Source organism: Chiloscyllium punctatum, chromosome 10, assembly GCF_047496795.1.
Source record: "Chiloscyllium punctatum isolate Juve2018m chromosome 10, sChiPun1.3, whole genome shotgun sequence".
Lineage (NCBI taxonomy): Eukaryota > Metazoa > Chordata > Chondrichthyes > Orectolobiformes > Hemiscylliidae > Chiloscyllium > Chiloscyllium punctatum.
Window position 1 is genome coordinate 83,257,406 of NC_092748.1, and position 12,820 is coordinate 83,270,225.

A 12,820-nucleotide genomic window follows, 5' to 3' on the forward strand; every position below is an offset into this window, starting at 1 on the left:
CTCTCTTGTCTCCTGTTGCTCAGCCAGTTCTTTATCCACCTAGCTAGAATACCCTGCACACCATGTGACTTCACTTTCTCCATTAGTCTACCATGGGGAACCTTAAAAAACACCTTACTAAAGTCCATGCATATGACATCAACAGCCTGTCCTTCATCTATCAACTTGGTCACTTCCTCGAAGAACCTCCTATCATGATTTCCGCCCCCCCCCCCTCACAAAACCATGTTGCCTATCACTGATAAGCTCATTCTTTTCTAAATATAAATCGATCCTATCCCTCAGTACCCTCTCCAGCAAATTTCCCACCACCGACGTCAGGCTCCCTGGTCTGTAGTTACCCGGAATATCCCTACTACACGTCTTGTACAGGGGAACAACATGAGCAACCTTCCAATCCTCTGGCACGTCACCTGTGTTTAAGGATGCCACAAAGATATCTGTCAGGGCCCCAGTTATTTCCTCTCTCGCCTCCCTCAGAAACCTGGGATAGGTCCCATTTGGTCCTGGGGACTTGTCCATCTTAATAAATACATATTTGTTTTACTTTTCAAGTTTATTTTTGTGTATGTGCATTTGAAAAATGCATGCTGATTGCTTAAACACAATAAATTGAGTGGAGGAAGGAATATAACTGAGGTAGCTTTTGTGATCATGAGAGTACTGTTAGAGTTTAACTGGCTGAACCTGCAGTTCAGCAGCACATGCACCTGGTTAACTGCTTGTTTCCACTCTAACAGAGCACTAAATTATAAAATTCATGCCTATCAAACCTTATTGAATTCTTTTGAGAAGGTGACTAAAGAGGTGGATGAGGGTAAAGCGGTAGATGTGTACATGGATTTTAGTAAGGCGTTTGATAAGGTTCCCCATGGTAGGCTACTGCAAAAAATACGGAGGTATGGCATTGAGGGTGAGTTGGAGGTTTGGATTAGGAATTGGCTGGCTGGAAGAAGACAGAGGGTAGTAGTTGATGGTAAAGGTTCATCTTGGAGTGCAGTTTCTAGCGGTGTTCCACCAGGATCTGTTTTGGGACCATTGCTGTTTGTCACTTTTATAAATGACCTGGAGGAGGGGCTAGAAGGTTGGGTGAGCAAGTTTGCGGATGATACGAAAGTCGGTGGAGTGGTGGACAGTGAGGAAGGATGTGTCAGGTTACAGCGGGATATCGATAAGCTGCAGAGCTGGGCAGAAAGGTGGCAAATGGAGTTCAATGTGGGTAAGTGTGAGGTGATTCACTTTGGTATGAGTAACAAAAAGATGGGGTACTGGGCTAATGGTTGGATACTTGGTAGTGTGGATGAGCAGAGGGATCTTGGTGTCCATGTACACAGATCTCTGAAAGTTGCCACCCAGGTAAATAGTGTGGTGAAGAAGTCATATGGCATACTGGCTTTTATTGGTAGAGGAATTGAGTTCCGGAGTCCTGAGGTCATGTTGCAATTGTATAAGATTCTGGTGCGGCCGCATCTGGAGTATTGTGTGCAGTTTTGGTCGCCATACTATAGGAAGGATGTGGAGGCAGTGGAACAGGTGCAGAGGAGGTTTACCAGGATGTTGCCTGGTATGGTCGGAAGATCGTATGAGGAAAGGCTGAGGCACTTGGGGCTGTTTTCATTGGAGAAAATAAGGTTTAGGGGTGGCTTGATAGAGATGTACAAGATGATTAGGGGTTTAGATAGGGTTGACCATGAGAACCTTTTTCCACGTATGGAATCAGCTATTCCAAGGGGGAATAGCTTTAAATTAAGGGGTGGTAGGTATAGGACAGATGTTAGGGGTAGATTCTTTACACAGCGAGTCGTGAGTTCATGGAATGCCCTGCCAGTAGCAGTGGTGGACTCTCCCTCTTTATTGGCATTTAAACGGGCATTGGATAGGCATATGGAGGATAGTGGGCTAGTGTAGGTCCAGTGGGATTGGATCGGCGCAATATTGAGGGCCAAAGGGCCTGTACTGTGCTGTAATTTTCTATGTTCTATGTTCTAACACTGCCAAAAAGAATTGCAGATTTACACAGCAATCCGTTGACTACAAACATATATACAAGTTACATGTTGGAGCAGACTAATTGGTCCTTCAAGCTTGCTTTGTCACTCAGTTATTTTAGAGCTGATCTGATTTTACCTCACCTTCACATTCTTGTCTACCCCATAACCTTTCACTCCTTTGTTTCTCATGAAGTATTCCCCGTCAACCTCTACCTTAAAAATGTTAAGGTTCATCCTTCACCCTCTTTTGAGGAAGAGAGTTCCAAAGAACACTCGACTCTCTGATAAAAATGTAAATCCTCCTTATTTGTCTTAAATGGGTGATGACTTATAACAGTGACCCTTGATTCTGGATTCACCCACGAGGAAAAAAAAAGTTTCCATTTCCACCCTAGAATCTGTATTTTTATCAAGTCACCTTTTACTCCTGCTCTTATAAACTGTCCTGCCTTAAGAAAACACACCTATCCAAGTAATTAATCCAGTATCCCTACTCTAAGCAGTTTCCATCTTTGCTTTAATAGAGAGGCGTACTGAATAATCTCCAGATGTGGTCTCCTTGGCCTGTATACAGCAGCAAAAACTCCCAACTTTTATGATCAACTCCTCTTGTTATAAGTGATCCTACTGCATCTCTCAGCTCTTGTCATTTGAGATAATGTTTTTTTTAATCCTACAGAAGTACAGTTTCACACGTTCTCACATTATGCACCAGTTGCCACACCTTTGCCCATTACTTAACTTGTATCCTTTTGTAGACTCCATGTATCCTCCTCAGTTTCCTACTTATATTCATGTCATCATTAAACTTAGCACCATGCTTTCAGTCTCTTCACCCAAGCTATAGTAACTTGTAAAAGGCTGAGGTCTTGAGCACTGATCAATTGGCCTTTAAAATACTTCCACATGTCAGATGTGGATTTGTCCTCAAACAGCCACCCCAAATCTAATTTCTCAGTTCATGCCTAATACTGTTGTAATTAGCCTTCACCCGAGTACCAGTCTTATCCATAACTATCGTAAAAGTTACAAAATTATGATTACTGTTCCTAAAATGCTTTTCCGCTGAAACTTCGATCACCTAGCCAGGCTCAGTTTCCCTGACACAAAGTCAAGTACGGCTCATTCACTGTTTGGACTATCTGCGTCTTGTTTCAAAAAATATTCCTGGATGCACGTGACAAATTCTGCTTCCTCTAAGCCCCGGCACTAAGGTAATCCAAGTCAATAATAGGGGAAGTTAAACTGTAGCAACTCCATTTTTACAAATATGATCTGCCTACGTATCTGTTCCCTATCATAGTCATTGAACCTTTCTTATTCATGAATTGTAGCCATATTGCTTTGCTGGATGAGCCCTCCAAGATGTCCTCTCTTGTTGCCTCTGTAACATCCTCAATTATTAAAGCAACTTCTCCACTGCTTTTACATCCCCCTCTATCACGCCTGAACCATCTTATTCCTGGAACAATAAGCTGTCAGTTCTGCCTTTCTTCCACTTAAGTTTCTGAAATTGCTACAACATCATAGTCCCATGTATTAATCCAGTTTTTAAGATCATCTGCCTTACCTGTTACACTCCTTGTATTAAAATAAATACACTTCAGTCCATGAATCCTGCCACATTCATTAACCTGGCCCTGCCTGTCCTTCGTATTAGAGTTGGTTGATTTCGCCCCTTTTCCTCTCGATCACTCCACATGCTGACCTCCAGCTCTAGTTGCCAAGCCCCTTTCACACTAAATTAAAACCTCCCAAGTGATAATGGCAAATGTCCCTGCAAGGGTATTGGTGCGATTTGTCCTTCTTGAGCAGGTTCCGCCTACCATGGAAGAGATCCCAATGATCCAGGTACCTGAAGCCCTATCTCCTATACTAGCTCTCTAGTCTTGCATAAACTGTATTATCTTTGTATTTCTGGCTTTGCTAGCATGTGGCACAGGGTATAATCCTAAAATATAATCCTCAAGGTGCTGCTTTTCAGCTTTGTACCTAACTTCCTAAATTTCTTTTGCCAGGCCTCATCTCTCTTCCTGCCTGTATAATTCGTACCATTGTGGACCATGACCTTAATCATGCTTATCCTCTCCATTTTAGAATGTGCTGTTCCCACTCAGTGACATTCTGGACCCTGGCACCATGGAGGCAACACACAATCCTGAAGTCTCGTCATGACCACAGAAACGCCCATTTCTGTCCCTAACTAGAGGTCCCCCATCACTACCATCATTCCACCATGTGCACTGTTCCAACTGTAAGCACCCATTTTCCTCCATACTGTTGCCAATACCCACGAGTCAAAACCCACTTCTCCAACATCTGTCTGTAAACCATACATTCATCTCTATAATCTGATTTGTCCTCTGCCAATTTGCATAAGCTCAGGTAACAATCCATAATTATTACTTTAGAGGTGCTTTTCTTAATTTGAGTTTAACTCTTCATGGTAAATATGCTGAATCTGTATTCTTGTCCTACTTCTGTTATTTGTACTACATGGACCAGAAGGATCCTTCCTCTTCCACTCCAAGTTCTTTTCCAGCTCTGAGCTGGATGTCCCTAACCTTGGCATGAGACAGGTGACACAGCCTTCCAGATTGAAACTCATTGTGCTGACATCAGTGTCAATTCCCTGCACAAGACAGTTCTCCACTAGCATAGCATTCCTTTTTGCTCTCCCTACTTGACTGATTTCCTAACCATCATTCTGATCTGGAATTAATCGAGATTTTCACACTTTGCGCATGTGTGTTTGTCCTGGGTTGCCTTAGCATCCAATGTTTCCATATTCCACAACTGTCCATGCTTAGTTATTTGTGCTGTTTATTTAATTTACTTTGCTCTTTCACTTTGCAGACCTTGCTTTTCTCTACAAAGTTTAAAAGCACCTCAAACCTATTTAACAGTTGTGTTCTGAGGTTCTTCCACTGCTGTCTGCTCAGTCCTTTTAACTTCCTCGGTCGTGGTCACATCCTCCTTTCCTTGCTGCTGACTAAAATACACTACTCTTTTTCGGAGAGATGTGATTTTCTTATCAGAAACTGTGTCCAGAATGTCTGAAGTTTAGCTTCCAGTTCAACAATTCTGATCTGGAATTAATCGAGATTTTCACACTTTGCGCATGTGTGTTTGTCCTGGGTTGCCTTAGCATCCAATGTTTCCATATTCCATAACTGTCCATGCTTAGTTATTTGTGCTGTTTATTTAATTTACTTTAATTACTTTGTAATTTATAATAATTCCAATGTATATTCAAACTTATTGTGTATCTTAAATGTTAGTACTACCTACAACTAAAGTTGTACTTTTTTATTTCAGCTCGTTACTTTAGGTATTTTTTTCACTTAAAAATTATTTGAAAGTGTTAGTATTTTCGGATCTACCGTAACCCTGGTATCCTGCATTCACTTTATCCTTTGGGGAACAGTCCAAACAAAACATTAACCTAGATTAAAATCAGAATTCACCTACTAACCAAACTTGCTGGATCTGAATGGTCGTTGCTAGCATAGTGCTCCAGACCTCAACACTTTTTCCTTTCCATACTTCCCAGAATTTAACTGCACACCTCTAACAAAAGTCATTATGCACCAAGACCCAACTTGTTCAATTAAATGTGCCAATGTGCATCCTGACTGCCTTCCTGTCCTTAAAAGAATTACTCCCCAAATCATTGTGCTGCACTTGATTTATCATTCCATGATTACCTGTTCAACCTGAATACCTACTGTCTGCCTTCCATCTCAGCACACCATGGAGAGCAATCTTCCTGAGGAAGATCTGCTGTCAAATATCCTCTGCATCAAGGAATGGGGAAGCACAAGAAGTCGCAAACAGATTTCTTGGGACAAACCCCATCTACAAAACCAGGGCACCTATGCAGGCAACCTCCAGAGCTGAAGCCTCAATAGAAACCCGTCCTACACTTGAGTGACTCTAACAATGCTGCAAGTTATGAAACATTGTCTCATTTACAAAATGAGTGGCTTGCTAAATACCTTAAATGTGATTGGGGTACTATCACTTGGCTTTAAGGATTTGAATTTTCAAAATAAATTTCTTGCAGCTGACTGGTTCCTATTATGAAGTAGCTGGAAGCCACGGGTATAAGACCCTGTATGATTTGAAATGGGTGCTTGTTAGAAAATTGATTAACGTGGCAGCTCCTGGAAGTTAGGCAAAGAACATTTTACTAAATCCAACCAAAGCATTGACTTTGACCCCCACTCTGAAACTCACTTCACTGGCTGGTCCAGTATTTTTATTGCTCATCACTCTTAGCCTTGAAAAAATAGTGATGAGTTACTTTCTGGAACTGCTACAGTCCACTAGTGCAGGGTACAACCACAGAACTGTTATGGAGGGAGTTCCAGGATCTTGACCCAGCAACACTGAAAGGAATGACGATATATTTTTTAGTTCAAGATGGTGAGGAGCTCCATGTATCTGCTGCCCTTGTCCTTCCCGATGAAATTTGTTGTGGGTTTAGAAAGCGCTGTGGAAGGAGCCTTGAATAATTATTGCAGGATGCTTGTAGATAGTACCAGCTGCAGCCACTGTGTATTGGTATTGAGGTAGTGAACGTTTTGAGGATATACTACCAATCGAGTGGACTGCTTTGTCCTGGATGTTGTCAAACTTCTTGAGTTGCTGGTGTTAGTCGTCCAGGCAAGAGAGAAGTATTCCATTATAGTCCTGAATTGTGCCCTATAAACAGTGGTCAGGCTTTGAGAAATCATGAAGTGAGTTACTTGTTGCTGTTTTCGTCACCTCTTACTACTTATTGTAAGACTATAAGCTGTAGGTTTGCTTTGATCCCTTTACAAATTAAAAATCTGTCTATCTCAGCCTTGAATATACTTAACAACTCAATCTCTCCTGCCCTTTGCATTTAAAAAAGTGCCACAGATTCACTCCCCTCTGAAAGAAAAAAAATTTTCCACTCTGCCTTAACTGAGTGACCCCTGAAACATGAAATTATGACCTCTAGTCATGGACTTTCCCAAAAGGGGAAACAACTGCTTTGCATGGCTCATTCAGTTCAGTTTTTGGTAACTTGTAATCTATTGATATTAATGGTGGGAGATTCAGCAATGGTAATGCCATTTCAGGCAGGGAGAGATGGTTCGAATCTCTGGTGGAAATGGCCATTGTCTGGCACTTGTGGGATGACACTTGCCACTTTTCAGGCCAAGTCTGAAATGAGGTCAGGAACCGAACCTGTGCATCTGTCAGCAGTTGCTCCTTGATAGCACTGATAACAGTCCTTTCAGGCACTGATGGAAAGTCAACTAATAGGTTGGTAATTGGCCTTTTTGTGGACAGAACATAGCTAAGCAATTTACCACATTGCTTTGGCGCTGTACTACTTGATTAGGGTATAGCAAGTTTTAGAGGACAAGTCTTCAATACAATTGCTGGAATATAGTCAGGGCACATAGCCTTTCAGTAGCCAGTGTCTTCAACCATTTTTTCATATCACTAGGTATGAATTGAATTAATTGAAGACTGACCACTCAGTTCTTGATACTTGGGACCTCAGGAGGAAGTTGTCTAGGTAAAAACAATGACTGCAGATGCTGGAAAACAGATTCTGGATATAAGTGCTGGAAAAGCACAGTAGTTCAGGCAGCATCCAAGGAGCAGTAAAATCGACAAAAGCCCTTCACCAGGAGTACAGGCAGAGTGCCTGAAGGTTGGAGAGATAAATGAGAGGAGGAAGCATCACAGAAGTGCTTCACAGGAGGCTCCCAAGCACTGAGGATGTCACCTAGACAGGGGACGAAATGTCTGCAACACAAATTCCCAGCTCGGCGAACAGAACCACAACAACAACAAGCACCCGAGCTACAAATCTTATCCCAAACTTTGAACGCTCTTTAAAAATCAATCTCATTTCGGGTGGTGGTAGAGGTACAGAACATCCTGAAGGGTGTAGTCTTTGTGAAGAAGCAACTTTATCTCCACAAGGAGATGGTCACTCTTCACAATATTGTCATGGATAAATGCCTCTGTGGTAAATGCACTTGTGACGTAGAAATAACGTAGATTTTTATCCTGTTACAGTCGTGATCACACTGAATGCTGGAGGCGATTCTGTTTGCTTATGTTTATCATTAATGCCATGAGGCAGCATAGCTTCTGAAGTTTATGTTCAGCACACTTGAGCTTCCTGATTGTATTTCACTTTATTGTCACCTCTACTGCCTTTGTCTTGTTGACGAGGCAAGACCCACACATGCACAGTTATAGTGCTATTTGTAAGGTATGATTCAGTGAGCTTGACTAGCCCGTGAGGCAGGTTTCCCAGATTGTTTTGGCATGAGCTGTCAGATATTGGTAAGGAGGACTTTTCAGGGTTAACATGGCTAAGTTTGCTTTTGTTTTGGGTAACAAGGTTGCTGTCATGTGCTCCATCAGATGCCATTGCTTTGTTGAGACATTTGAGCAGTTTGGTACAACTGAGTTGTCGTTTCAGACAGTGTTTGAGTTCACCACTTTGCTGTGAATCTGGAGTCACTTGTAGGCTTATACAGATCAGGATGGCAGATTTCATTCCATAAACTCTGTTTGTAAACCAGATGACTTATTCATGGTTATTTTCATGGTTATAATTACAGATTTAGTTGCAGATTGTTTGCTTTTTTTATATAAAACCCTATTTCATCATCTGCCTTGGATTACTAGTCTAACAATACCAGTTTACAATTCCTCCTTCTGGCATTAATTTTTATTACAAAATGTGATTCTTCTATACGGATTTCTCATTATCTGTTGGGAAAGAGGGTAGTGCACAGTACTCTTTCTTTTTGTTGTTTTGGGTGGGATATAGGCTTCTTAGAGCACCACTATCTTATCAGTTTGTATTTTAAAAGTCACTGAACTTTCAGAAATTGCAAGCAGTCCATTTATTTCAATGCACAATCCATTGTTAATTGTAGCTTGGCATGCACTCATGTATCTTAGAGGGAAAATTGTTCTTTTTCACTATTCTATTTGCCCTCAAATGTGCCATCCAACTTCACCTCTCACTGGCTCCAACATGCTTTTCTTTTTGAAGATCACCTCTCTCAGGTCTCATTAATTCGTTGCCTACTTTCTATCTCGATAAACAGATCTTGTCTGTCTTTTCATTTTTCACCTTTCTCCCTGCCGGTTCCATGTGGCAAAACATACCTCCCACTCAATCTCACTTGAGCCTCCTATTCCTTCAATTATCCCCCAATATCTAACACTTATGAAATTGTGTTTTAGTACTCAACCCTGCCCAACCTTGCTGTTGTGAGCAAGATGTCTACCTCACTGTGCAAAACATTCCAGACAGTCAAGTGTATACACTTTATCGGGAGCATTGAGAATGGTCTTAGGACCAGTTGTGCCATGAATAACTGTTCATTCCAAAGTGAAATGGTGTTTATGCTGACCTAATCTTTCAGAGTTCACCTGTCATTTGGATTATAAACTGCATGTTGGAATTTGCTGAGCAAATTCCACTCTGGATTACTACTATTAGGTTGCTTTGCATCCATAACAAACTGATTTGTGCAGAATATAGAAGAATTTTGAGACCAGATGAATTAAATTGAATTCAAAGTGGAAGCCTACTTTGCAAAACTGGGTAACCAGCATTAATCTTTCATCATGTTAACTTCATAAACTGTACATTAATACTTCTAATAGTATAAGACAGGCCCATATACAAAATGATTACACTGATGTGTAATCTTTTGGGGTCCTTAAAGGGGATTGAATAACTGGTATATGGGGACGATGCTTAAATACAATGCCCATAATATATTGAGATTATGGTGGTGCACTTAATTGAGCTGTGCTGTTGTAACAGATTTTGGTGCAAGTGAAATGATTGCTTATTGTTTTGATAAAAAATAAAACTTTTGGCTCATGTTTCACAGCAACAATCCTCTTTAAGAACTGTTTCTCTTTTCCTTTTTCAGCTGTCTAGTTGTTACTGTGCTCCAGGTCAGTACCCCCATTCTAATCAACAGTATCGACCTATAGCCCCTATCCATTACAACACTCAGCAGAACCAGCCATTGTCACAAACTGCCCAGCAAACAGGTTGGTTTCTGTTTGTGCTCATTTTCTTTTCTTGTTTTCAAATCTGTGTTTGAATCTAATCACTTACATTTTTCATTTAATTGATCATCTAAAGTCCTTGGAATAATGAGTCCTGAGAACAGAGGAAGTTAAAGAATTATGCTGTTGCTCACATTTATTATTTCCCCCCCAAAAAATGGACTTAAATCATGCTTTTGCACCATTTTGTGAAAATCAGAGGTGTGGAATGAACAGGCATGATTTTCTTTGAACTTGTCACCCTGTTGGATTCTATTCTGACACATGTTTGACGGATGTTGAATATGAATTTATCATTGGTATTTCCATGAGTTGTTGAATACGAGGCCGGAGCACTGTCTGAGAGTGCTAGATTTCTCACAGTGAACCGGTCTCTTTTTCAGCTGCTTCATAATCTGCGGGAAAAATGGCGAGTTCAATGGTTTACAATATCGAGATGAAATATGGTGAAACAGATCTTGGAACGTCTCTTTTTTTATCTAAATGCCTCAATGTTGCTAACTGAAATTCTGTGAATCTGAAGATTAATATGATTTGGTTTAAAAATTAGGGATCATACTGATTTAGTTTGTCATTGTAAAATACATATTTTCTGCTTAAAGTAAGATTGTAGAAAATTTCTTTAACTCGCACTGAATTGTCTTTTGCACCAAATACTTTTGTTATTTCTCCATTTTGGTGATGGGAGGTGAATAAAAGCATCTAAAAATGGAATGGTGCTTGTTGTCCTGAGGAAATGTCCTGAACCATCTATTTATCCTGCCCTGCTTTTCTATCTTCTGGGGAAATTGGTCATTTGCTGCGCAGTGTTGAAGTAATTGAAACATGTACACCATTGTGCTGCAATCTCTTGCCACTTTTAGTGTGAAGTTTATCTGGAGCAGTTTGTTTAAAATGGAACATTGTTCTTGGGTGTTCATATTAATAGAGAATGCGATCCTGTTTGTCTTGAGACACTCTTGTCGCTTGGTGGTAGTATTCCTGCCTCTATCCCAGGAGACCCACATTCAAATCCACCTGCTCCAGAGATGTGTGAGATCATTTCCAAACAGGTTGATTGGAAAGTAATGCTGTTTTCTAATGTTCCTTAATTTAAAATTTTACTGAATGGTTGAAAAGTCTCCAGTTGTGATTTTAAAAGATTGAATTTGTTTAAAATGCAGGAATAATTACTTGGTATTTTGTACCATAACATGGTTTGTAATTTTCGTCACTTATTAATTCCTATATCAAATTTATACTTTGGGTTTGTAAACTGGTGTTGAAATATCTCTCTGGAGTAGTGGTACTTCAACATCAGCTTACAAACCCAAAGTATAAATTTGCCACTTGAATTAAATAGTGACCACAATTATGAACCATGTTATCGGTACAAAATACCTAATAACTACAACAGTAAATATATTATTGCTACTATTTACTGTTCTATGATACAAAAAATATATTTTCTAATTCGTCTGAACTCTGATTATATTCAACCTGTTCAATCATGTTTTCATGTTCTGACAATTGTGAAGCAGGTGGAACTTGAACAAAGAACAGTAGAGCACAGGAACAGGCCCTTCGGCCCACGATTTTGGGCCAAACATGACGCCAAATTAAACTAATTCCTTCTGCCTGCCCTTGGGTCATATCCCTCCATTCCTTACATATTCATGTGCTTATCTAAAAGTCTCTTAAATGGCCCATTGCATCTGCATTGACCACCACCCTCAAGGTAAGAAATAACTTGCCCCTCACCGTCTCCTTTGAATTTTGCCCCTCTCACCTTTTAAATGCATGAACCCAATTTTAGTCACTTCAACTCTGGGGGCAAGAGATTCTGACAGTCAACCCTGTTTATGCATCTCATAATTTTATCAACTTCTATCAAATCTCCCCTCAACCTCTGCTGCTCCAGAGAAAACAACCTCCGTTTTTCTGGCGCCTCGTTATTGCTCATACCCTCCAATCCAGACAGCATCCTGGTAAACTACTTATATAATCTCCAAAGCCTCTTATGTGACCAAAATTGAACACAGTACTCAAATGTGGCCTGACCAAAGTCTTATAAAGCTGCAACATGACATCCTAATTCTTGTAATGTGTTTCCTGACCAATAAAGGCAAGCATGCCAAACACCACCTTTTAATACCGTACGAGTTGCGTTACCACTTTTGGGGATCTGTGGATCTGAACTCCAAGATGCCTCTGTATATCAGTGCTGTTCAGGGCCCTGCCATTAGCTGTATATATTTCCTTAGCATGTGATCCCGCGAAGTGCACCTGGATCAAACTCCATCTGCCATTTCTCCACTCATATCAGCAACAGATCTGTATTCTGCTGTATCCTTTGACAACCTTCCATACTGTCCACAACTCCACCAATCTTTGTATTGTCTGCAAATTTACTAACCTACTCATCTGTGGTTTCCTAGGTTGTCCCTACTTTCCTTTCTTGAACAAAGAAATTACATTAGCTACGCGCCAGTCCTAAGATCTCTCCAGTGGCTATTGAGAATATAAAGATCTTGGTCAAGCCCCCAGAAATCTCCCCTTTTGCCCCTCTCAGTAACTTAGGATAGATCCATTGGGCCCTAGGGTCTGAGCCACCTGAATGCCGACACCACTTCTTCCTTGATCTCAAAATGCCCAGCAAATTCGCATGCTCCACACAAACCTCACTCTCCTCCATAGTCTTCTCCTGGGTGCATACCACTGCTCTTTTAGGATCTCACCCACATTCTCTGCTG

The 12,820-nt window shown here is 40.7% G+C and overlaps 1 protein-coding gene across 13 annotated transcripts in view; it reads left to right on the top strand.

The window, feature by feature from the left end:
- Positions 1-12,820, top strand: part of LOC140482350 (R3H domain-containing protein 1-like) — a 168,992-nt gene that overhangs the window by 96,267 nt on the left and 59,905 nt on the right. For all 13 annotated transcript variants that reach the window (XM_072579677.1, XM_072579680.1, XM_072579690.1 and 10 more), the window contains one exon: positions 9,947-10,070. In XM_072579677.1, the coding sequence (XP_072435778.1) occupies positions 9,947-10,070 (124 nt within the window). The remainder of the gene's footprint in view (positions 1-9,946; positions 10,071-12,820) is intronic.